The 27753-nt window shown below is 39.9% G+C and overlaps 1 protein-coding gene across 4 annotated transcripts in view; it reads left to right on the top strand.

Moving 5' to 3' along the window:
• Positions 1 to 3174: 3174 nt before the first annotated feature.
• Positions 3175 to 27753, top strand: part of evla (Enah/Vasp-like a) — a 66575-nt gene continuing 41996 nt past the window's right edge. The window contains exon 1 of one of the 4 annotated variants that reach the window (XM_041812511.1): positions 3175 to 3604. In XM_041812511.1, the coding sequence (XP_041668445.1) occupies positions 3600 to 3604 (5 nt within the window). In that variant the 5' untranslated portion in view covers positions 3175 to 3599. Of the gene's footprint in view, positions 3605 to 9874; positions 10109 to 19473; positions 19856 to 27753 lie in introns of those variants that run through there. The other 3 variants (XM_041812509.1, XM_041812508.1, XM_041812512.1) reach the window with 3 other exon arrangements.

The following is a 27753-nucleotide window of genomic DNA, read 5'->3' as shown; positions in this document are numbered from 1 at the left end:
AACAGCGTCAAATCTCAGTGAGACTCTGTCTTATATTCTCTGCTTAATGACTTTCTATTGGCAGTTATACAAGTGCATCTCAACAGCTAAGGATGTCATGTAAAAGTTAATTTACTTCTGACTGGTAAACCCTCATATACTCTAGATAAGAGATGGGCAACTTAGGTTACCAAGAGGGCTGCATTGAGTTTATTGTCAATGCCAAAGGACCAAATCGTTACAGACTTTTCTTAATTTAACCCTTATGATTACCAGTAATTCAATGAAAGGAAGAGTATGTTCCTTTCCTTATCATTTATTAAACAAACATTTACGTTTTTAAACTCAAGTGCAAATAGAAATAGTTTCTTAAGATATACACAGAATTAAATCAATTTCAAGCTGCTATTTTAATGCAGTTAACATGATTCTTGATATTTCACTTGATGCATATAATCAAAATAGAAACATGAAATAGATAAATATTCAAAGATTTATGGAAACAATTACAACCAATTGAATCTACTAAAAAGAAAAAAGCTAAAAATAAGTAAAAAAAAAAAAGTAAAAAAAAAGAAGAATAAAATAAAATAACATAAAATGCAATAAAGAAATAAAATACTTAGATAAAAGAAATGAAGAATGAATATATATCAAATATGAAATTGAATAATAAACTAAACAAATCAAATTGAAATCAATAAAATCTGAATAAAGAAAAAATGACAGTTAAAAATGGAAGTAAAATAAAAACTCCTTTAAAAATGAAACAAAAATAACAAAATTAAGAATTGAGTGATTTAACTTCTTGTTTTAACGAAATAAATTAAACAAAAAACTAAAAAATATTGAACAAAAAAGAAATTGAAAATCAATACAAAAAACAAATAAAAGAAATTCAGAACTGACTAAATTAAATTAATCTTTTTCAACATTAAAAAAAAACAGGAAAAAAGCATGATAAGAAAATTGAAAAGAAATTTAATTAATGCAAATAACATAAAAATGAAAATAGACTATACATTTGAAAAAATGAAATTTATTTGAAATAGAAGTTTTTAATTGTTTTAATTCAATCATAAAACTGAATAGAATAACTAACCATATTCCAGCACCAAAAGATTATATGAGAAATGTTTTTGTTTTCATGCTTTAATAACATATTTTTATTTTTTCTTCATGTTTATAATTTATTGCAATTTAAAAATGATTTGTGGGGCCACATTTAATATTGAAGGGCCACATGAGGCCCCTGGGCCACCATTTGCCCAACCCTGTTTTAGCTTCTTCTCAAACAAAGAGAAGCATTTCTAGACTTTTTTTGTTTTAATCTTGATGACTACTGCTTACAGCACATGAGTTCATTCTTCAGAGGATTTTTCAAACAAAGCAGTTTCAAGAACAAGGAGTGGACTGAGGAGTCAAAGAATCAAGAGTTTCCATGCACAGATAAGTCCACAGACATCATAAGAGTCTCATGGGCTAAGGAGTAAAAGAACTGGACTGTTGCTCGGTAGTCCAAAGCCCTGTGTTCAGATTAAAGTAAATATTGCATTTCATTTGAAAATGCACGTTCCTGAGATCCAGACTGAGTTGAGTACAATCAGGACAATGTGGAAGAGAGCAGCCATATTGCACCACTATCCAGAATGGCAACCAATTTCTGATTCTGTTTATTTTTCTCTCAAAAAGTAGACTATTATTTTTCTTTGTGCAAGAAACATAATAAAACCCTGCCATTAATCCATTATGATCTGTATGCCTTGGTATGCAGGATTTCCTTAAATGGATAACACCCCTGTGTCTTTTTAAAGTCTTTACATTTGTCATTTAGATCATATATCCATGATTGTATAAATTATTCAAGTAATATAATTATAATTTTTAAAATTTGTTGAGAACTAAATGATGCAGCATCAGTGAAGGGAAACCAAAACCATCAACCCCTTTAGGATTGGACTCAAAGGAACTGAAAATCAAAGGAATTTAAATCAGAGGCTTGTCTAACTCGTAGAAATTTTATCACGGTGGCTCATAATGTGACTCAGTGGTGTGTACGGCCCCCGCATGCCTGTGTGCACTCCTGACAACTTCCAGCTGAGTCAGCCAATGGTGTCCCAGGGGATTTCCTCCCAGGCCAGGATCTCGGCCTCAGCGAGATCTAGAGAAGTCTGTGACGGTATGCAGCTTCAGAAGCCCTGCAACGTTCCATAGGTGTTTGATATGATTTACGTCGTAGGAATGAGAGGGCGAGTCACTGGCGTCAATGCCTTCATCATCCAGGAACTGCATACACAGTCTGACTACATGAGACCAGCACTGACCAGCACCAGGAGGGTCCAAGGGCTGACTGCACTGCACAGGGTCTGATAATCACTTAAGATTTTGTCTAAGATCCTAACATTTTCCAAGTAACTATGCCAAAACTTTTTTCCACTGACTAATGACATGATGTCCTGCCCACTCTATCTGCACTGGTTTCTAAAACTTAGCTTCCTGGACATCAGTAAACTGATCACACTTGGTTGAGTTAATCAGGCCTCAGCTCAGCAAAGTGGCCACCACTCCTTACATTTGTCTCTCCTCTTTGCTTTGCAGGCCTCCAGTAGTGATTCTAGAGTCCACTAGGGCCCTTCAACCAGTGTTTTCAGCTTTATGTTACAAATGATCATACCCTCAACAAAAAGATGAAGAATATAAAAATACTTAAAACCTTGTCATTTGAAAAATAAACAAATAAACAACCAAATAAATAAACAAATAAAATATTGACAATGTCTAAGTAATAAAATCAATAAAATGGAAAAACATCCAATGGGGTGAATACTTTTATTGACACTGTACTCATTAATTATTATCATTATATTTATCTCTTTACTATATTTCTATTATCATTTAAATAAAGATTTGGATTTAAGATATTACATGCGTTCGTGTATATAAAAAAATAAAACAAAATTGATAAAATGTTTCATACTTTTGTAAACTTTTTAAAGGCTTATGTCCTTTAAAAAGATAAAAATAATAGCTTATCTTGAAGCAGCATACCACAGTTAAAGCCTCTGCGGATTGCTAACACATCAGAACTGACTTGAAGTCATTCTGGCAATCTCTGTATGAAATGAGGGGGGCGTCAGAGAGCTGCACGTGAGCGTCTTCGCCGCAGGTAGGCAGCATCGAGCCGGTCTTCGCCCCCCTCCTCTTCCTCTACAAAGCAGTATTAGCAATTTCCCCCAAATCTCTCCTCCTCACCAAAACACTCCGAATGGGAAGACAATATGGCATGAAGGAGACGGCGGGTCAACACCACCGTTCACCGTCTTCCAGCGAGCACGAGCCCCGGCTGAAAATGGACTTAAGGATACGCAGCGGCGCGCGAGGAGAGCTGAGACAACGGAGCACAAAGCGGATGGCAGACAACGCTCGTGTTGTCGCTTAGCGTTCCTGCAACACGACTCATCATCTGCCTGTGTTTTAAGTCTACGGAGGCGGACAAGGGACACACAGAGAGAGACTTTTTGAGCCCTTTGTACTGTATATAACGAAAAATAAGCGGACTGTCGGTCCTTTTCATCTAACTCATCGGTGCCATCATCCCTGTTTGAATTAAAGACAAGAAAATGAGGTAAGCGGCGGCCAGCAGCACGCGCTCTGTTTGACGCGTCATGACAGATGCGCAGCGACACTCAACCCTCTTCCTCCAGCCTACATTTACATTTATACATTAATTTTTTAGTATAAACAACAGTTGATAATGCAATGTGCCATGTAGGCTCGTTTTCCCCACATATAGGTGCTGTATTATGAACATATAGCGGCCCACCCACCGGGCCTCCGCTCCTTTCAGCGTCCTTTACTGTTTCCTTTACAATGCTAATACACAAGCTGAAAATTGTACATTAGCTGTGGTGTTTTCCCCTCTTTTAACCCTCTATTGTCGCCGTCGGACCCGCCCTGTGTGTTCAATGCAGGACCTTAGCCTGGCTAATGTTGTCATGGAAACGACAGCATCATGCATTTGTGCCCATAAACCAAATGGTGCACCTGGTGAAATAAACCGCTGGTTGGTCCACCGGCCAGAGTGTTGCTGCAGGTGGGTGGGTGGGGGTGATAAATGATGAGTTAGGGCCCATTAAACAGGAGGAGGAGGTGGAGGGTGTTTATTCTGGTGGTTGCCAGGCAGGTTATCAGAGCCCCCCCCCACCCCCCCTCCATTTCCACGCACACCTAAATAAGTCTACTCCATGACGGATCCACTCATGCTCACATGGAAAATGTGTCTCATGTTTAAATCCTCATTCTATATCTGTGGTTGCAGGCGGTATTTTGAGCCTTTTCCTGATTATCCCGGTATGCAGAATGCGCGGAGGCCCAAATCTTCTCCAGCACTAGTGTCTGTATTCTGTTCTATTTATGAAACAGTCCTTTTATATTTCTTCCCTCCTGCCTGCTGCTGCCTTTAGTTTGACTCCTCTGTGTCTCCGTAGATGCTGCCTGCACCATTCTGTTTTATGACTTCAGATTCACCCTGACAGCTCTCCTCAGATACACTGCACTCTCTCTGCTTTTACTGTAGCTACCGGTGTTTGTGTGCATGTGTGTGAGTGAGACTGTCTGGGCTGCTCCCTGCAGGGAAGAAAAGGGGACACGGAGAAAAGCTTAAAAAACAGTTCACCTAGGTGCCCTCACATCTGGATATCCCGCTCACTCCTGAACCAAATAAATCAGCCTTTTCCTGTAACCTCACGCAACCCAAAGCCAGCAGCTGAACTGTTTAGATCTCAGACAGTAAACATGCAAGATTCATATCTTAAAGTCCACTTCAGTGAACACGCTGCTTCCTCTTTGACTTAAAGCTGCCTGTGTCCTGTCCTGCGTGTTTGTTTTAGCTGGAGGCGGATCTGTTCTTTGACTCAAGCCCAAAAGGGAAGTCTTAAATCTCCACAAAGCAACAACAAGGTGACCTGAAGATTCTTTGGGAGAGCTAAGAAAAAAAGATTGAATTCAATGAGATTATTTGTGCAGCATCACTGCATCCATTGCTGCTTTTATGTAAGGGTGCATACACATTTTTCTACTCATATGTGTGTTTCTGCACTTAACGTGAGTGTTATTTTTAGTCTGTAGTGGTTTTATTATGTGATGCTTTCTCTCTTGTCTCCTTGTCAGACAGGCTCCTGTCATGTGTCCGTGTTAGTGTGTATATTTGTGTTTGTGTGAGTGAGAGTGTAAGTGGGCAGAAAGCGAGGCGTCCTCTCTGTACTATTAACGCAGGATGATTTCTGACACGCCTGTTGTGGTGACTCATCGTAGGAAAGGTAGAATGAGCGAGTGCAGCCAGCGGAAGGTAAAACGCTGAGTTATGCATCTTACTGCAGGCAGCTGCTGATCAGAGAGCAGCTCCACGAGTCCACGTGAGCCAGCGTCCCCACATACAGCCAAAGCAGTCACATTTGCTGGGTTTTCACCTGCAGGGATGATTCATGGTATTATATCAGGCTCTCAGAGAGACACAGTAGAAGCAAGGACATTGAAATTACTTTTTCTCAACTTAACAAATAATAATGACACCATTAACAAAATCCTTCCATTATACTTAGGAGCCATTGTTCCCTTACTTAAATAAAGCTGGCCCATTTTTAATCAAGCAAAATTTAAACAAGAATATGAACTGCACCAGACATTTGATACTAAAACCAGGATTGATGACTATGTCTTTCTGCAGACTTTACCAACGGCTTCTTCTTTGATCGCCATGAAATTCTGTGAAGACACTCATAAGATGTTGAACAGTCTACTTTTGGGATCCACAGACTTTCCCTTTGGCACCACCATCACATCATCACTTATCATCAAACAAGAATTGTGTCTGGGGCCCCGAGGTTCATTTCCAATTTTCAATGGTTCTTATTCTCTGACCAATCAGAGCAGCCCAGCCTGTTCTGTGAAGTAGGCTGCCAGGCTTAGCTGCAAAGCTATCATCCAGTTGTTTGCTTTGTAGTTCAGCATAGATGCTCAGCATTACTCGTGGTTAGGGATGCACTGATACCAAGCCTAATTACTCGTAAAACATCACAGATACTGTACCCAATATCCTTTTACAGCATGATGTTAGCCCTTCATTTTGTGAGTAGGTAGCTTCAACTGGAGCCATGTCTGCAGTTTGTTGATATTTTAACGTAAAAGTTGAGTAGACTGCAAACAGTGCACAGCTACATTGTTAAGAAGGAGGTAAGTGATGGGGAAAAAACTTTCAAAATAATTCTAAGAACTTAAATTGTATTCTTATTAGTAGTGAGTACCCAAATGTATGTACCCTTTCTTTAACATTGTCTGAAAAATAGTGGTTTCTGCATATCCCTACTTATGATCACATAGCCAACACTAAGCATTTGTAAGTAGCATCTATGTATGCAGCGTAATTATTTTGGTATCTGCAGATAATGGCCTAAAAAGTAAATTATGAGTATCAGTTGATATGAACATTACTGCCAACATTTGTAACTAGTGTGTCGGCTTTAAATATTGGCATTTATTGGTATATATTATATGTATGAATAGTATAAGGCAGGACCAGCAGACCTCAGATAACCTTTGTCAGATGGCTGTCGACTGAAGTCTTTGTCTTTGTTCATCCTTATTAGGGGTCAACTGAGATTTGTTTTTCAGGGCCAATACCAATACTAATTAGTTATAATTCCAATAACTGACATGTGGAACCGATATGCATTTATCATGATTTACAAAATGAACTTAATGTGGCAAAAGTAAAAATTCACGGTAAAAAGATATGAAGTAGCCGTACCTCTATCAGCATGAGAAACGACACAGAACAACACAGTTGCAGCAGGAAATAGGAAGTGATTCCGTACACTCACTGTGCCAGTAGCACCCGGCCTGAAGTGTTGATTGGCTAGTTCCATGTGACAGTCGGATTGTAGTCAGCCTGAATAGCCCTTTATGTTTAATGTGAAAAAGGTGTTGGCATGCTTACATGTTAAACTTAGATGGACAGTATAGATTGGAAATATCTTTTTATCAAATCAGCATTTTAGCATTTCCATCATAATACAGAGTTGATGTGTCTGTAGACCTTCAGCTAGACTGTGTGTACCTGATAACCTTGCAAAGCAGATGGATTAGCCAGATTCATGTCTGTCATGAGGCAATCCCGTCTTCAATCTTTAATGATTGTGCAAGGTCTGAAAACAGATCCGACCAATCAGCATCAGATAAACAAGACAGTAGCTACAAGTGGGGTTAAGTTGTACTGGAAGCCAATAGCAATGGCTGCTTCCAGTGTAGCTATAGTATAGCGGCAATTTTATGAGAACTGGATCAGAATTCTTTATTAAATAAAGAGCAAAAAAAGCACTGAAAGCTTTTCGTGATGGAAAAGATGTTTTCACTTGTCTTCTGCACAGCTTCAGCATGAGTTTTGTGAGAGTTATGGGCAGGGTTAAGTTGTACTATAACCCATGTTCTTGGGATACTGGTGCTAAATCTATACTTGTCTTATGGTGCCAGTGCCTAAGTGGTGCTTGAATCAATAGTTTTGAGAAAAAAACATGTTCAAAGTCAGTAGGAGAATGAAAGCTGTCTGGGTATAATAAATGATTTGCAGAAATGTCTTTATTAATTGCCAGTCGAACATGGGATAAGAAAAGGAACCCGGTGTAGCTGAAATAAATCACACAAATTCCACAATGTTTTTCTTACCTTTCACTGGGTCGTATTGGTGTGGCAGGGTATCGTAATGAAGTATCGATTTCTGTGTTGTAATGCAGTCTCATAGGTATCAATTGTGTTGGTACCGGTACCATGTCGGTACTAGAGGTGGGCGGTAAACCGGTATTAATACCGTCACCGTTAAAATTTTTGCCATGGAATGGATTTCTGCAACACCGTCATCACCGGTGTAAATGCCTACGTTGTGCTGTGATTCACGCGCGAGGCATATCCAGTCCCACAGCTGGCGGAGGGAGTGAGTTGTGACGGATAGCTCAGGCTGAGTGTAGTCAATAGCACGTTTAGCTCTAGCATTACGTGTAGTCAGGTAACTACCCATATGTCAAGGACTCTTGCCAATGTAACTAGGCACAGTTAGCAGGCAAAAACACATGTTTTTTCCTCTCAGACGGCTGTACCGCAACAAAGTTAGTGTGCTGTGTCTGTCAGTCTGCCTGGGGCTGTAACACAAGCTAAGTGCTGCTTCAGCTAGTCTCAGAGCCCAGCGCTGCAGCTCTTCCTCTTACAACGGCATAAACAACCGTTTAAAAGTCTATTTTAACTTATGACTTTCTTTTCTAAGTCCACAGTGAGTCAAAGCTCCAGGCTGCGATGTTAAATGAGGTCAGAAAAGCTGCTGTAAACTAGCCGTATTCTCTGGTACAGCAGCCAAAGCTAAGCTAACTCAATGCTAAACACAATACTTCTGCCAAGCTCTTTAGAATAAAAGTACATGGCTGTTATTTTTCTGAAACACTTTTATTGTGAACGCCTTCACTAGGAAACGTGTTCAAGTCATAAGCAGCTTAACACACATCATCAGGTTAGAGATGAAATGCATGGAGTGTAGTAAGACAGAAGTAAACCTAGAGAGACTTAAAAAAATAAAACATGTTTTCTGTGTTCCTATATTAGACATAAATTGAGTATGCCATCAAAGGCTTGTTTTAAGGGGAGAAGGGGGTTAATAACAATTGAATTTGGATTAAAAAGCATTATCTCTTTTTAATTTTGTAATACTGTGATTTAATACCGTTATCATCAAAGGCAAGAAAAATACCATGATATGATTTATAGGCTACATTGCCCAGGCCTAGTTGGTACCTGGTACCTCCTTCTCGTATCTTTATTGAGCGTTTTTTACCTTCAAAGTAAATAGACAGACCTAATTTTAAGTCCATGCCTCTGTTCTCTCATACACTAAACAAAGTTTTTTCAAAAACCATGTATGGCCATTATAAACACACGCTTTATGGTTATTTTCCAGCACCTCCCATACACACATACCCAGGCTTTGTGCTGCTGCTTTGATGATGAATCTGTATCATGTGTCTGTTTGGCCCGATGGAGGTCAAACATGCTGTATCAGATGACCCCAGCACATACCGTGGAGGCATTTACATCTAAGACTAGGATCCTCCCTCTCTCTCTCTTTCTCTCCAACATCTTACATTTTAACCCCTTTTAGCAATGTTTCTGCAGCCTTAACAGCTACTCATTTTGGATGCATGATCCAGCATTTTTTTACACAGATCCTCTGTCTTTTTACCTTGTTTTTCACAGATTTTTCAGGCTTGGTTTAAAAATTCAGACTTTCTTTTGTGTTTCTTTTTATTTGTGCTATTTTTGAAAAAGATAATCTGTTAGTAGGCTAGAGTACTCTTTGTTTGCTTTCCACACCTCGGCTTGCTTTGGCAAAGAAGCTTACACTCTAAGTTTGCATTAGCCAGATGGACCCCTTGTTGAGGACAAATTCTGATAAAAAACACATAAAAAAAATAAGACTAATTATAGCATGTGTTCCCCAAGTGCATTTGATTTCAGACTTGTACGTCGTGCTTTCCCACCCTGTAGATAATTGGTGATTAGGCTTGTGGCTTTGACTTCTTTTTAAATTCAGCTGTAGAATCTATTTAAAGCCTCTGTCCAAATTTTTCACGTTAAAAGGCGGGTTGTACAGTCTTCCCTGTTTCCTATATAGGCTAACATGTAATTTCCATCCAGTGGAAATGATTCCTTGGAGGTTGAAAGACAGCGCTCTGGTCCTCAGAGCAGAGAGAGATGACTGGTCTGCTCTGGTCACATGTTCTTCTCTCTCTCTCTCTCTCTCCCTCTCGCTTGCATTCCCTGACTCTGTTGCAACACTCCTCATCTCTCCCTCACTCAGTCCTTTCCTCCCACTCTCTCAGTCTTCTCTCTGCTCTGTTGGCATGTTGGCTCTTTTGAACCATTTTCTGAGGATGTAAAGAAACGCTAAGGACAGCAATGTGCGCCGCTCTCTCCTCTCAGGCTGACACTTCCCCCTCTCCTCCATAATCTCCCCTTTTTATACCTCCTTTCATCCTCCGCTTGAATACCGGACTGTCTTCTTCTACGACATGTATTCCCTGGATGATTTTGGGTAAGCGATCACCTCTTCCTTTTGCAGCTTTTCTGTGCTTTTGGAGTGTTCTTGAAAGGTAAAATTGGCTTTAGAGTGTGTGGTTATGATGTTGCCTCTGCTCTCTCTGGTGTTTCTGTTTAAAGCCTGGCTCAGCTTTCAGACCGCAGAATCTGTTTGCTTCTTCTAACAGGATTTGTATGCAACTGCGAAGAAGAAAAAGTGGCTTGAGTTGGAGAGGAATCCAGGAAAAGTGGGAGAGGAAAAATCTCCTCTAGTGGTTGCTGACTTTCTCTCGTGTGTCTCCTTCTTTCCACTCGTCTGTCTGTGTTTTCTCTGGAGCCAGCTGTTAGCACAGAAGCCTGATTGGTTCCCCTTTAGCATATCTTTCATTGGTACGGTGTTTTTTTTTTTTGTTTTTTTTTTTTTTTCCTAGGAAGAAGGAATGAGTTCCTCTCTGTGTGTCAGCTCAGCTGCTGCTCTCTGTCGATTGCAGGATGGATCCCATCTGACTTGTTGCATGTGTGAGAAAGGAAGGCAGGAAGAAAGGGATAGAGAGCGCTAATCTCTGAATGGCTGATGAGTGGGACTATCAAAAGCCAGATGAAACACGAAGAGAGGGGTCCCTGTAATAATGTGGCCTCGGCAGATTACAGCGGGACGTGGTGATTTGTGGAAGCTCAAATACAGATGTGGGGCAGATGAGATAACTTTGGAGATTTACGCTTGACCACATGCACTCTAGTAATCTACTGTAAAGTACAGTGCATGAGAGGGGAACTCTATGACGGTAAAGTCATCGTTCAAGAGCTGCTACTTAACCTGACATAGAAGGTGCATTTAAAACGTATATTAATGCGTCATTGTTGTTCTCTGCCCTCGTCTTAATCTGTCAGAAAATCTTGAAATTCAGTGTGAGCTCTCTATTAGGCTGCCTCTTTCTTCATGTCTTCATCCAACCCATCCTGACATCAATTTCCCCCATTTAGCTGCCTTTTTTCTGACAGCTATATTTCTCCACAGAGCACACAAATCCTGGAAAGATCAGCTAATGAAGCGGGACACAAAGAAAGGCCTAATTCTGCAGGGTTATATGATGCTACACTGACTCAGAAATAAGAAAAAAACAGCACCATATAAGATTTTGACAGGTTTATAGTCATTCTGTATTTTCATCTATGCGTGTTTCCCTCTGAAGTGTTGCCCCACAAATGGAAGCGGTGTTTCCCTTTAAGGATCAGGATTAGTGACGGGACGCGGTCTAGAGAGGGCTGAGGAAGGTGGAGTGAGGTGGAGGAGGAGAGTGGGGGAGGGGTGGTGTATGTAGAAGAAGAGAGGGGGTGTTGCTATACATATTGTACTGTATGTGTCCCTGACAATAAGCCTGGGGGGCAACTGGCATCTATAGCGCTTTGTAATTAATAAGTGATGTCATCAGTAGGGTCGATAATCCGATTTTACTCTGGGAAGCTCCAGAGCTGTGCTGTTGAAATGTTACCACCAAATCGTCTAATTAACCTTTTATTAAAGAGCTAATCAGTCTGTTAATACACACCAATATGAAACCAATTTATTTTTCAGCTTTGATTGTTCTGGGTGAGTCTAAAAAGACTTATGATCACTGTTCTTTTTAGAAAATGTATTTATAGTGCCACTTTGCAGAAAGAATCCAAAATTGTCTGCTTTCTTACAGTGTGCAGGTTTATTTTTAGTTTTACTGCCACTTTTTGATCGATGATACCGATCAGAACTACCAGATGTTGCAAATCTTTAAAAAAAACAGGCAGCCCCATCATTGTGTCATGAATCCATATACTGAGGTAGATAGCTGTTAGAATTTCTGTATGACTGATACTCATGCATGAACAGATTTAATCAGTACACCTTAACTGTGCACACAGTTGAAGAGAATTTCTATTAGGGCTGGGCAATTAATCCCAAGTTAGATTACATTGCAATATGCCCTGCTGCAATTTACAAATTGCAGAAGTTATTTTTTTAGAATGGTTTACAAAAATCCTCATTTTCTTGTTTTATGTACACTGCTTAACAAATTTATTAGACCACCTGCCATATTTGTCTCAAAGACCATCCGGCATCATGAAGTGCTTTAATGCAGACTCTTTTGTTTTCAGTGAGCTCTCCACGTTTTACCATTTTGAACAGGAATGAGGAATTTCAAACTGAATTCACCCAAATTTGAGCCGGCTCACTTGGCTTCTCTGAGAAGTCAGAAATTGATCAAGCATAACATTCAACCACTAAAATTTATTTTTCTGTTCAGGGATGCAAGTAGATAACTACAATTTACATATTAATCAAGAAATAGCTTATTAATGTGCTTTACTATTTTTTCAGTTTTTTTGTAAATCAGTAACTTTGAAAATTCATGGATAACAATAATAATTAAATTTTAGCATTAAAAAATTAATATTTGGGTTAAAGAGCTTCTACATATTGGTGTATTAACCATTGCAGAAACATAAAAAATGATTTTGGTAATTACCAATGCTGTTAGGGTTAGCTGTGGCATAAACCTTACTTTGGTTAGGGTTAGGGTGGTCTGATAATTTTTTTAAGCACTGTATGTTTTTCTTAATCAAAACAAGGGACATAAAAATGCTAATCCAATTCAAAAAAAGCAAATTTGTAATATGAGAAAATATGAGCTTCACCTCCTCCACCCCAGCCATAGTTTAAAGTGTGTTGCACCTTCATTCAGATTTATGCTATCAATGAATTTATTCTGAAATAATTTCATTGTTTTCAGTACACATCGTCATAAATGTATCTATCCATATAGCGGTTTCTTAACCTGACATGCCAGATGGATGTGTTTCACACATCCATCCGGGAAAGCTCCAATAGGGAACGTTTGAGAAAAGGCAGAAGCTTTGAAAAATCTTCAGAGTATGATTGGGTGAACGTTCTGTCACATCTCTACGGGCCAATCAGAGCAACAAAGCATGTTACGTAGCCACTTGCAAGCTGCATGTGCGCAACTACTGAGGAATAACACGAAACATGGCAGCTATAGACATGTAAGTGCTCGACTTTGGTCGTTTTTGAAAAGAAAACAACTCACTGCTGTTCTTTGTTCTTCTTTTAACGAAGAAACGTCATCAAGTTGATAAAACTAACACTTTAGCAGCATCCACGCTAATCTCTTCCTCCATAACTGCACCAGCTCTTGCTGCTGCTTGTTTACGTCACGACTCTGCTGTGCCTGAAAGTACTGCCCCTCATAGCTGATTGGTCCTGTCTCTTTCTAACCGGGCCCAAACGGTTCAGATGTGAGCTTTGCAAGATGGATTCACCAGTGAAAAACAAGGAAATGGGTGTATCCATCTGCTTTGCAAGGTTAGCGGTTTCTATCTACACAGTCCCTGGAAAGTCAAAGCATGCTGCTTGACTAAATATTGCAATATTGGGAAAAGAAATTGCAATTAGATTATATTTTCAAATCTTTCAACCCTAATTTTTATAAACATATCTTTATCATACTTTTGAAGTCTCTCTGTGTAACACATAGGGAATTATGTGGAGTTGTTTGCTTGACACAGACTTGAATTAGATCATTCTGTTTGGCGTTCAGTTAAGGATATGCACGATGAGCTCATTACACGATTGATAGTCGCTTGTTGAAACCACTATTTCTGGTTTGTTACACTAATTATTTATATAGCTGTGTGGTTTGGCAGTATTTTGATCTTAAAATTGAGATAAAGTAGGCCAGGACTGGACACTGTGGCTTAAAAATAAAATCCCCATTAATACTGTGACATGAACTGTATGTGAGGAGGAGAGAGAAAAACAGATATGCCAACTATTGTTTTGATCACAAATGGCAATCACGAGTCCTGTTTGCACGGGACTAGTTTTACCATGTCTGTAATCTGCCGAGTAAAATTTCCCAGGTAAATTACCAACCATATTTTAGCACACACATCTGTCAGTTTTGTCATATGTTTAGAAATGACTTTATTTCACTTCATTATTTATTTAAACTCCTTTGTCCAAATGTACAAGGTTGCCCCTCTGCTCTCTTAACACTCACAGCACTTCTGTTTTGCCACCTACAGCTTATCTTTCTGATTTCTTGATCTTTATATCGGTGTTATTCATCCGTGCATTTCATACATGACACATTTCAGGTTTGGTAATGTGTCAACATCAAGTGATCAGGCAAACACAGCTGATCTTTGCAAGGAGGGTTGTTGTTGGTGTGCGTCAATCACCAAATTAAAAGAGAGCAATTAAAAAAGAATATTAAAGATGACAGGAGAGGTTCAGCTCTCTTCTCTCATACATGAATGAGGGATGCTTGATTTCTTCCTCTCCCTCTTCTTCTCTGTCTGCTCAGCTGTAAATGCGCAAAGGTCACACAACCTTCATGTGTAATTGAAGATTAACAAGATATTCTCTATTTTATTTGTCATGGGCAGCTTTCTACAGATCCAAAAAATGTTTGAATATAAGTTGGCGCACATTCTTGTTAACTGTAGGCTAGGACACATGAAGACAGTGTCACCTGCAGAATGCAATGTTCATGACTTTTGTATGAACCTTAGAGATGATAATTCCCTGTCATGCAGCGCCGGGATGTTTTCATTCAGTAGATTCTAGTACATTACAGATATTGCTTATCCCATGTGAATGCACTGCACCTAACTGATGGTTTTATTTATCAAAATCTAGATTTTCCACAAATATGATAAATCATTAAAATCAATTGATCCCCCAGTCTTACCTCAGGCTGAGAGAGGTTAAAACAGAGCACTGCATTATCAGCACAGGGATGTGGATGTTAACATGTGAGGAGGACCGAAGGCCAATGGTGCAGTCTGCAGGTTTGCCAAAATCTGCAAACCAATTTGACAGTTTTCACCAACAGCTGCTGGCATCAAATATTTGGCTGTGTTGAATAAACTGCTAAATTTGACTGTTTTCAGTTCTTTTTTTAGGCTAGTCAGCTATTCTTAATTTAAATTTGCATTTGATTGACTGTGAAATTGGTTGCTGGAAATCTCACTTGTGCAAGTTAATTTACAGTTTCATAAAAAAGACAATTTTATTTGGTTCCTCAAGGCCTGGGGTGTATCTCTCACAGTGTGTGGGTGGTTTCACAAGAAATGACTTGAAATAAGAAAAAAGACATTTTAGTTTAGTTTTGGTCTTAAAAGCCATTATTACAGTTATATTTCAGCCCTGACTTAATAGTGTGTAACAAAAATGTTAAATAAATGAATATTTCCTCTGGTCTTATCTCTAACAAGTCAGTCTTTTAAATAGAGAGAGAAACAGAATAAGGTCTGTTTATAATCATCATGTTTGACAGTGATCTCTCTCTCCCTGCTGCAGTTTAGCATCACCTGCTATCATTTTCTAAATGTTAGTGTGGGGCAGTGTCCCCTCCTCCTCCTCATCCTCAGGGCTTCACAGAGCCTCGTCTGTCACACATTGAGCTTGTTAACATTTGCTCAGCCTGTCACAGAAATGTCCAGCTGGACACTCAGAGGCACACGGGAGCAGAGCGAGTCAAAGTGGCATGAGTGATACCGGTCAGCCAGTCAGTGTTACCCAAATTTATATGACAGTGTTGTGTCATTTTAATGATGTATAGTATTAAAAAGTACCAAAGCTTTTCTGCTTTATCGATTGTTTATTTCTTGACGTTTTACGCCGTTACATTTCAAGTCTACCTATTGTCTCATAAAGACATCAGAAATTGAAATTCTGTTTTTTGACAACCCCAGTTGACTGTGAGCCCAGTTTAACCAATCCCAGGGAATATTTCCTGCTGCAGACTGGACCGTCTGCCCCCCCCCCCCCGGCAGTGTGACTCTGTTGTTTGTGTTGTTTGCTGTCACTGCGACATATGAGGTCAGCTATTAGTGTGGAGGCCAGCAAACCCAAGAGGTCAAAGGTCAGAGAGTAATATTCTGTCATCCTCACACTCCACTTCCTTCAGTCCCGGGATGTTGTGAGTGTGTATGTTCATTCATTTGTTTGTGTGTGCACTTAAATCTCAGTGGGTGGTTCTAGTTTGCAGGATGTTGTTTGATTGCTGTTACTTCAGTGATTTAATCTATGTTTAAAGAGAAAATCTCTGATTTTTAAAATGTTTTTGATTTACTGTAAAATAACACGCTTTTTGATAAAGGAAGAACTCCAAGAGTTATGGCTAATATGTGAGGATAATATTTGTCAAAGTAAGAACACTGAAATTCAGTCACTGTGCACGCAGCTGCGTGAGTCACAGTGCAGACATCAGCATGCTAACTTGCTGATTGAAGCAATGTGAATAAACAGATTTTAAGCTTGCTGACTGCTTTCTTTGGACAAGATGTGAGGTAATTCTATAAAATGCTGACACCCTTAGAAGTCGCTAAATAGTGCTCAGTCTCTTAACACATTAGTCAACTTCTAATGATAGTTTAACTCTTGGAACAACTAATATTTTTGAGTTTCTGGTTTAGTCAGTTAACATCCTAACAACTGATGACAAAAATGAAGCTATAGACTAGTGATCATCAACTGGCAGCCCAGGGCCCCTAAACGCTCTGCATCCTTCCCCCAAAAGATCATTAAATTCAGACAATGTGAGGAAGAAAATAGATGCTGTGGTTTTTAGGGTATTTTTTGTCTTAAAATCCCTACAACTATCAAATAAACCCCAAAACAATCAAGACTGCAACATATTTATTTTATTTACTCAAAACTTGATCCATATTTTACAGAAATCCACCGGTCAGCTGTGAAAAGTTAATACGATCCCTGATAAGCATACTTGTCAGTGCAGTCGAGGGCTGAACGATTTGCAAAAATAATCTAATTGGGGTTTTTTTCCCCCCAATATTGCGATTGCGATTTAATATGGGATTATTTTTAGATTTATTATCTCATCTTGCATAAGCAAGACATCATTCTATATTTTCAAAAGTACAGTATTAAATAAGTTAAACTAAGGATCCATGATTTAGAAAAAATATCTAATTGTGATTTTGGCAAGTATAGCAAGTTTGATATCAATTGCTTTATGTTTTCTTCTTTACACTCTCAGTGATTGTTCTGCACTTTCTGGGACCACAAACGGAAACAAGATCACTTCCAGTACCCAAACCTTTATTTTTCAGTTGTAAATTCATCCATACACATAAATGTTTGTAGGGATAATTGAGTACAGATGAAAATATTTGTTGGTTTTTGCTAACAACTCAGTGCTTGCAAAAAACTGACATTGACTTGACTTCTGTGTTACTTTTTGCCATGTGAAAAAAATCCGGATTACTGGGGTGCTGGTAACTTAGTGCATACATTTAGCCGTGTTTCCACCAGGTGGTCCAGTTTGATTGAGTACAGTTTGTCATGGTTCAGTATGGTAAACTCAAAAATCATTCACTTTTCCACAAACACTTGAACCCACATTAGGTGGGCAGCATTGTAAGCTATATGGTAAGGTTACGCCACCAGCTGGAACAGTTGCTCATGCCTCATGGTACCATTGAATTCTCTCTTCACCTCCTAGGTTGTCTGCCAGATGATGATATAATTTGCTGTCATTGTTGTTTTTAAATATGTCCTGATAATATTCTTCTTTCAAAATCCATGGGATATGCCATGGTGGGTTCCCTGTTTGTGTTTATTATCACTGTCTATTGACCAATCAGTGAACTGTGAGTGCCTATTGTGTGTGTCGCTCCACCATGTAGGGGTGAATAGGTAAGCTTGGAACCCCTATGAGGGGGCCATAGGAAGGGATTAAAAAACCTCAGTCTAAAACCTGGACAAATGGTGTCATGCAACTCTTATGTATGGTCTGATTCCATGTGTGTGGTCGGGATAGTTCAGTACAGGTTTGTCATAGTTTCACTCATTTAACTCTAATCTTACCTGTATTTATTTACTTACATGTATTGAATGCTACCTATCTGCTAATGCTATCTATCTGTCTGTCTGTCTGTCTGTCCATCCATCCATCTATGTATCTATCTATCTCTTGAACTGATGTCAATCCAGTCTCGCTCGTTGTGATGGGAAATTTGTCTCTTTTAAGAGATCCAGGTCATTCTGCTCAGCTCAGTAGAGCTGGTTGTTTGGCTCCCTGAAGGCTCTTAATTTTTTAACATTTTGGCTTTTTAAATGTGGATAAAAAAAAACTACAAAGGATGAGGAATGGAAACTGGCACTCAAACAGGAGCTTGCAACAGTGGCTCACATTTAAAAGCTGTTTCGTAGAGCAGGCTCCTTTGAGAACGGCTCATCATTGCTCGGTCGCTTACCCCACAAGGTTTATTCAGTTGATAGTAGATCATCGTTTTGATTAAAAGCATGATTGTGACAAAATGATGAATTTCATGTATGTTAAAGGGGCTCAGCTAGCCTCTTAGCTTAGTACAGGACACATCAAGCCTCTTGTCTCCCTATGTCTGGCTAGACGTGTTAAAGGGGGTGTGCAGGACTGAGTAATTTGTGATATTGATCGCCTCCACATCAGGTAAATCTGTTAAACTGAAGGAAAAAACACTTTTTTTGTCAAGTGTAGGGATCATACTCAATGTATGAAGAAATTCTCTGGACAAGTGCATCGCACAGGTCACTTTAGAGCTGTAAAGTATTCATTCTCCTCTGTCTCTTCATTCCTAATAGCTGTTCCCTACTTCCTGTCCCCCATTTGGCGTTCAAGATCACATGATTGCTACAACCTATACCCTTGGTTATTTTGCACGTTAATCTAGGAGAGGTGAGAGCCCATGTTTGCCCATTAATGAGTGACCTTTGGCTGCACAACTGCTCTTTAGGAGTGAGTGTGTTACTTCCAACATTTCTGTGCTGCAGTTTCTTATTACTTGTAGTTCATGTTGGCCCACTCCCATTCATCAGTGTAGTTTTATCTGGTCTAGTCTCTGGACAAAGCCCCCTTAGCCCACAATAAAGTTAACTGTCCTCCTGTGATACAAATCTGATTGAGCGTTAGCGCCAGTAATTAACTCACTGAATGTTAATAGGCCTTCACACTGGCTCTCTTGTTAATGTGTGTTTGTACATGTTGGTGTATAATCACCAGTTACATGATGTGTCCTCTGAGGCAGAGGGCATCCCGATCAATGAGCGCTGACCACACTATGGACTGCTGGCTCTTAATACAGGCTCTGCTTAATACTGAGTGGCCATGGCAACAACATGCTGGAGCCAAGTGGGGGTGGGGGGTGGAGAGGGGGTTAACAGTAGCAACCCCAACAACGCCCCCCACCCACTCTCTAAATGTGTGTGAGGAGGAGAGGAGCTGGAATATGAGGTAATCTCCCCAGGGTTAACAGAACGACAATAGTACAGAGGTTCTCTCTCTCACACATGCTCATCTGTTGTACGGTCGGACAGCAGGCTGGTCAATGATCTCATCCCTAGCAGTCTGTCCGTCACTCATCTCTTTGTTGCCCGTCGGATACTGAAAGCAGCAGCACAGGAATTCAAACCTGAAGGACTTTTTTTAGCTTTTAAAAATGGATCTCTCCTTTTTGTTATTTGTGCAGCTGTGCGCTTCTGATTGTAATTTATATGTCAAGCTTTCAGCAGGAGGATTAAACTGCTTTAATGAATTCTAGCTGGAAGGTAACGGAGCAGCACAAGCTGGGTTTTGCTTCATAGACTGCTGCTTCTCTTTTTGTTTTTACCAAAAATGGACGTGCATCGGGTCCAAGTGCTTCGTTATTGCCTTCCTCAGAGCGTCAGTGACTCAGGGTTGTTTTACAATCACATCGCTGCCAGGTTTGTACCAACACTTCGTCCCATTAATGTGTTAATTGCTCCTGTTTTTGTCAGTCATAGATGGAGGTGAAGGGCCAAGAAAAGTAAAAGTAAAGAAGGGAGCTGCACTTTTACAATGTCTTGATTGTTGTCTGCAGAGAAGTCTTGTGATGTTACAGCAGCAGACGGTCAAATCTTTCCCTGCTGTATTTTAATCAGAGCTAAAATACTAATCTGTAATCTTAATCTGGCTTCAGCAAACCGTGGTCAGACACAGAATTGAGGTTATTTTGGATTAGATACTGTGTGCAACTTAATTTGGCAGAAAGCAGCTCTTTGTTGGTGTCTTCTCTCAAATGAAGTGTCAGATGTTGTCACCCTGATTGTTTTGACCATCCTCTATTTTCCCCTCGCCTGGTTGCATCTTTTCAGTCATGCTGCCATAGCGATGAGGCTCTCTGTTTAAGCACTACACCGAGCATCTTCTTTTATTATCAAATACTCACAGCCGAGCCTCACAGAGAGCATCTCTGAATAGCCGGGTTCAGCACAGGATGCATGCATGTTTAATTCACATTAGTATTGAAGACAGCATGGCTCCTGGCTAAAATCGCTGCCTTTCGGGCCAGTGCCCTTCTCTTTCGCACTCTATGTCTCTGTTAACTGTTAGAGAGAGATGCTGGAGGAGATGGAGAGAGGAGAGGGAGGTTCAGCTGCTGCTGATGTTGCTGCTCTCCCAAATGAGAACTGCAGGATCAAACAGCTCAGTTGGCTGTCTTGTTATCATGAGGGAGAGGAAGCGGGGGGGCGGGGTGTTGATTTAGAAATAAAGAACAATGAGGTTTTTTGTGTACTATGTGTGCAGCTGATGTTCAGCTTTAACATGAGGCCATTTACTGTGTAGGATCCAACAACCTGCCTGCCTGTGCAAACCTGATAGAAGCAGCACAGTCATAGCTGTTTCACATCATGTGACCACAATTTTTGATGTCTGTGAAATTTATACGGACTCCTGTATGCAGTACTAAAAAACTGCAGCATTAAAACTCTTGATTTTCAAAATAATGTCTATTAACCAGGAAGCCCCATTGAGATTAAAATTCAGTTTTTAACAAAGGAGACCTGGCTAAGGTAACAGCTGAAAAATCATCAGGGAAATCAGGGATACGTGAGGTTAATCACTAAAACGATTAAATTTGTTTATCAAATTAGCCAGCGTGGAATTTACGAGTCGGTTCAACAAATTACCCATCATTTTTATAAACAGGCTTGAAATCCCAGTCTATTATAATATCTTTTAAACAGTAATGAACCTCCTGCCACTAAAGACCACTGTAGCTTCAGTTAATGGCTGCTGCCTTCCTGTCTGACACTTCGCGGATGAAAACACGAGAAGCTCACAGGTGGCGCGGTGTCACCGTTTTTTAAAGTAGCGAATGGAAATAAAGTGGTATGTAGGCTGTTGATAACCTGACACGCCAGATGGATGTGACACACATCCATCTGGAAAACCTTCGAAATAGGGAAAAGGCAGAGGCTTTGAAAAAACTCAGAGTGTAATTGGATGAACGTTCTGTCTGTCACATCTTTACGGGCCAATCAGAGCAATAAAACACTTGATGCTGCTACCGAGGTGCGTGTACGCAGCTACGAAGGAATAAACTCCATATAGAACTATACAATGCGAACCATGGCGACTAGAGACATGTCAGTACACAACTTTTGTCATTTTTTTTTTTTTTAAGATTTATTTTTGGCCTTTTTGCCTTTATTTGATAGGACAGTGGATAGAGTGGGAAACAGGGGAGAGAGCGGGGAGAGACATGCAGGAAATAGTGCCACAGGCCGGGTTCGAACCTGGGTCGCCTGCGTATATGGCATGCGCCTTAACCACTCGACTACCGGCGCGCCACAACTTTTGTCATTTTTGAAAAGAAAACAACTCAGTGCTGTTCTTTGTTCTTCTTTTAACAAAGAAATGTCGTCTAGTTCTGATAAAACTGGTGCTTTAGCAGAATCCATGCTAATGTCTTCTGCCATAACGCCACCGGCCTCTTGTTGCTGCTTGCATACATCACGACTCCACCTCGCCTGAAAGTACAACCTCTCGACGCTGATTGGTCCTGTCTCTTTCTAACCAGGCCCAAACGGTTCAGACGTGAGCTTTGCAAGATGGATTCGCCAGTGAGAAACAAGGAAATGGGCGTATCTATCTGCTTTGCAAGGCTAGGCTGTCAAAGGTTGAGCTCACGAGTAACTTCCACCCAAAGTGAAAAGAGACCACATCTTAAAGCACGATATTGATCTGCAAAGAGGAACAAAGGCTGGCAGTGCTAGCTTGTAATGTTAGCCTTGCTGTAGAGAGTATTTCAAGCTAACGTCACACTCCTTGACACTATGACCCTGTCAGGAATTTGACAGTTTTCTAAGGATTTTTCCCTCTTTAGACTGCTCGTTTGAACGAAATATAAATGAGCGTTTAGCCGAATGGGGAAATACACGCTTAGGAACATCCTTAGTTTCGGTATCGCACCAGAATCTTTCTTTTTTTGTTGTGGTTGTTTTTGCTTTTGTTTTTGTTTGTAATACGGTAAAGTAGGTATCAGATATGTAGGTAATGGTACTATGTTGGTACCAGATTTCGATACCCTAACTAACAACACAACAGAAACAACTAGGCGTGGGTGTTAAATGTAGCTCAATTGGGAACCTCTTAAAAAAAAACCACAACTTTAGGGTGGAGTTAAGGGTGGATATGAGGAGTAAGCACAGCCTAGAGTTCTGTCCAGATGGGTAGTGTGGTTGCGACGAGCCCCCTGGTCGTGCTGTGGATGTCCTAAGAGCACAAAAACTACCAGTGGTACCATCAAGCTTGACCTTGGCTGCCATACAACATGAACAGGGCTGTGTATAGAATAATGTTGGTTAATAACAGTAAATACATACAGATATGTTTTGAGGTGGTGATGATGGGATTTTGTATCCAAAATGTACAGAGAACTCCAACATTTACCACACCATGAAAACCTATGAAGGAAAGAACACAACAAAGCTAATGGCACAGTAATCTTTTAATCCTGATTATCTTGCATCCACTATGGCAGAAAGATAAAAGTATAATTGAAATTGAAGCCTGATTAACTGCCCCGCACTGATTGATTGCTGGTGTAACATACACAAGCTCAAAACTACAATATTTTCTCAATTAAAACCACTCAGTGCTGGATGGATGCCATCCATCCACAGTACTGTGCTGGTTTTCATAGAGGTAGTAGAGCATTATGGTAGTATGGCAGTAGCTGGTACCTGGCGCTGTAGTCTGTTTGTGGCAGACTAAACATTTGACCAGCATTATTAGCCAAAAGTAATTTTATAAAATATTAAAAGTTAGTTTGAATTGCATTTGTGGTTATGAATAGAGGTTGACTACTAACTTAAAACAGATAAATAACTTAACATCCCCATTATGGAAAAATGAATGGGAAACCAATAGAGCTATTCCACACATATTTCCAACCTTTCTCTTAAATCACTTTTATAATAGTGGATTTTCAAACATCTGTCTTTACTTTATTTTGTCTTTAAACTATTTTTAAGAAAATGTTTGTATTGCATCATACTGGATATAATAAATGACTAATTGCACAAATGTCATGTCAAGAAAGAACAGAATGATAAAACTGAATGAAAGAAATGAAGCAGACACCATGTTTTAAGTAAAAAATCAGCATAAGATTCATATTAGCATGGATTTGTTTGACATTTAATGTTTTTATTTAGCTGAATACCATTTTTATATCCTGTGATTATGTTTCAGTGCCAGCGCATCAGATTCCATGTATTTTACTGTATTGTAATGCAAATGCAGCTCACACGTATGCAGGGAATTTCAGTATATAGGTCATGCTTTTCCTACTGCAGCTGTGTGAATTGAAAGTGGCAGCGCTGCGTACTGTTATATCATGAGATTGAGCTTTTTGCACAAAACAACTGGGACATTTAGCTAAGAACATAAGCACATTAATGTGGTTTGCATTAATGCCATTAAGTCTGCAGTACTCTGCTCTCTCTCCTCCTCTTTCTCTCTCTCTCTCTCGCTCTTTTTTCCCATTCAGGGGCTTAGTTGTCACTCTTTGTGCAGTATTGCTCTGTGGTTTGTGGATCACTGGGTCAGGGGTTAGACAAACACTCTACGTTTATCGGCTATCATGATCTGGACGGCATGATGGATCCAGGGTTGTTGAAGCTTTGCTGACATGGTATAGATTATGACAGTATCAACATTAGTGCTGGTGCATGATAGAATTACTTTTGCTGTGATGCATTAGTGGAGGTTATGGAGACATTTTTATGCTGTTAAAGCTTAGCTTTAGAGTCTGCGAATCCTCGTTATTCTGGCCTTAATCATGATTACTTTGAGGCACATTTCTACAATATCTAGTATTCATTTTCACAATAAAGCTGGATTCATATTAAAAGTTTCAACGGGAATAGAAATGTAGACTTACAGAATTTTAAAAAGAAAATTACCCCTTTTATCACTGAAATATATAAGGTTTTTTGCAAGCTTCACAGGGAAGAACAAATCCCAATAAGTATTTATCATCCTTATTCACTCTTGCACTGATTGTGAGTGAAGAAGATTGCTTGCATGTCTGTCTTAATGGCCAATTACTCAATTACCTCTCGGTAGTTAACACAGTGTCTGGGTCATGCAACATGCTGAAGGTAAAAAGTGTACCTGTAGCAATGTTTGCTATTTTTTGCGTGTTAGTTACAATATAGTGTCATTCTTTTGTGCTCTAAAAAAAGAATCGTGGCCTAAATACCGTGATGATATCTAGGGGTCACTAGTGATTCCCACCCCTGCCTATTACCTCATCACATCTACAGCGCTCTGATTGGCCCATAATGGTAATAAAAGTCCCGCCCTTCGCAGACACTTTTTGTTGAGGTTGCCCACATGAATGTGAATATCCATGCAATGGATATATGAAATGGTCTCTCTGGAGTGCCAGAACCAGCAGAATAAGGACTGAAAAACTGTCCAGAGATGCCTCTTCATACAGCCAGCACATTAAAAGACGTCCGTGTTTGATGTTTTTTTTTTCTGTCTGACTGAACTCTCTTTGGTTGGAGAGGTGGTTAGACCATGCAGAGGAAGCATTAAACCACATCGTGACTCTGTTACTACAATAATTTGAACAAATCTGCAATAACAAACAACTGGAAGCACTATCCAAGCAAGCAAAATGAGCACAAATCAGCTACAATCCATTGAACTACATCAAAATCAACATCACTACAGTCACTCACTCAGTGTTAATACTCCAGACAATTACCTGCTCTGTTCACAAATCGGCTCAATCACACATTACACTGACTTTGTACTGGAGAGCTGGCAGAGTGAAGTCAGATTGAATCCAGTTCATCTGATTCAGATATTTGTTCTTCTACATACGGCTCCTGCAGGAAAAGTCTGGATAAGTTAAGTAAGGAATGCAGCACATTTTCAAAAGGAACTATATTTAGAGCTAGTGTCACAATTCATCCTGTGTGGAGCTTGAATTTCTCTACTCTCAGGGCAATCTGTGCAGTAGTTGTGGAGATTTTTCAGTTGTTATCCAAAACAAAAGCAAAATAGAATAATTGAGTAAATGGTTAGCAAAGTGTCGGTTTGTCCCTGTCAGCTAATGGAAAACAAAACTTATCACCAAAGATCAGGGAGTCCTTATGTTCCAGCCTGTTCCTGTCCTTTCTGGTCAAAGATTTTAAAAAACTCATTATCACATTATCTTAATCATTTATCTTCCTAAAAATGTATTTTTGCAGCGGTGTTACGTTTGGTGCAGGAGTAATTCTGCAGCCCATGAAACCTGGCATCCACTGCATGTCTTACTGTTTCTCTCAAACAGGCTAACTGTGCTTGGTTTTCTCACTTACAAACGACCAGGCGTCACACCGTTTCACCACAATAAAGTTGGCTTGGGCTGTTTTTAGTTGCGGCAGGCCTCCTTTCTCCTCCCTCCATGTGCCTGTGAACAGTACTTTCCCCACAGAACAGATTAGAGGTCGTGTACGAGGGTTAAGTCCTGGTTAATTTAGATTTAAGACTGCAGTGAGGTAATGATCTGCCTGCGAGGCTCTGTCTTTAATCCAAGCAGTCAGAGACCTCTTCTCTCTGTCAGGTAGACCCCAGCACTCACACAGTCACACACATTCATACACAGATCAGTACTGTCAAATACACAACCCCTAAAAAGCTATAAACAGTGGAAGACTTTGCCTTGCCTATAAAAATTCCCAGTGAACCCATGAGGATATAATCATTATAGTGAGTGTAATGATGATGGACAACAAATTGAATATATAAACAGTAATCATTACTCACATGTGTTTGCATTAATTTCTTCTTTTGCAGGGACCATCATTCTGATGTAACGCATTCAAGAGATATTTCTCTTTTAAGGACACATTGGCTATATTCAGTTTTTTAAAGAACGTTTTGAAGGCTTTAATGTTGATATCAGAGTAGGGGTGAGTACTGAAATCAGTGCCAGTATGCCACCATTTCCAACATGTCGGCTTGGCCGAATCAAACACAGATTTCAGTGCTTCATTTCGATACCCTGTCACCCCATTGTGATCCACCCATCACTCCTAATGAAATACATGGAATTAATGTAATGCACTTGTTTTATTTCAGCTGAGAATGAATGCAATCGTTTCGCTGTCCGGAACAATGTCTCTGCTCTTCTCACTGAGTTTTAGCTAAGTTTTTATTTGAAGAAGTCACTTTTGTTTCCTTTTCTTACTATCCCATGTCCTGTCAGCTTCTGAAGATGTTTCTCTGAATTACTTAAAATACAGAGACGACGTTTGTTTACCTGCTGTCTAATTGATGCACGTCAATGGACTTTAGAGTGCTGCTCTAATTGTGAAAACATTGCATTGAAGCTGCAATGAAGTCATACATGAGTTCATCTCAATAAGATAATATGGAAAAGATCAGAAAAGAAAAATCACCATCAGAGATTCATTTTATGTGCAGACAGTGAATTCCAATGTCTTGGGGCATAAATAAAGAAAGCTTGCGTGGCTCACATTAGGGGCATTTAGAAGGGAAGCATTTGAGGACCTAAGGAGTCTAGAGGGAACAAACAATAAAAGAAGGTCTGTGATATATGGGGGAGCTTTAAAAACATTGAAATAATTTGTAATCAGTTCTACCACAGTCTAAAGGCCTTTGCACACTCTGTCAGATTTTTGGTTAGGAATTGCTAAAAATTGTTACTCCTCGGTAGGGGCGCACCTTGGTAGCGGCTATGTCACATGTTTTTGAGGTTAATGAAACCATTTCACCTAGCATAGCCTCGCTCCCACAGCCTGCATCTTCCATGTCTTTATCTTCTTTTTTCCTTCTTAGGTGGCTTTCACACTAGGGGCCAGTCCTAGATCCGAGTGCACTGGAGCCAAATATCCGATTTGTTTTGGTCAGAGTGGATACAAACAAACAGCGTCAAGGGATCGGGTACTGCGAGCCAATTTACTCCTCTGAGCTGCAGCAGATATATAAATGCAAAGAGCGACATTGTTGGCATCTTTAAAAAGTAATTTTTAAAAACGTACATGTTGCCACATTGACTTTTTGAAAAAGCAAAACAAAAATGATCTTCACTCAGGTAATGGACCGAGTGGTTACCATTGTAGCTTCTTCTTATTTCTCCTCCTTGGCAGGTTTGTAAACCAGCTACGTGCATACCGCCACCTGCTGTTTCAGGCTGAGTACATACACAAGTGGGCCTGGGCAGGGATCAGTGTTGTTTGTGTGAAAGCAAGCCAGGAGGGGGAATGGGGAGGGGGAGGAATCGCTCTGCGGCACAGTTCGAAACAACTAGGCCCTTTTCACTGGGCCCTTT

Source organism: Cheilinus undulatus, linkage group 18, assembly GCF_018320785.1.
Source record: "Cheilinus undulatus linkage group 18, ASM1832078v1, whole genome shotgun sequence".
In the NCBI taxonomy this organism is placed as follows: domain Eukaryota; kingdom Metazoa; phylum Chordata; class Actinopteri; order Labriformes; family Labridae; genus Cheilinus; species Cheilinus undulatus.
The sequence above is the reverse complement of the archived record's forward strand: the minus strand, read 5'-3'. Positions and strand labels throughout refer to the sequence as shown.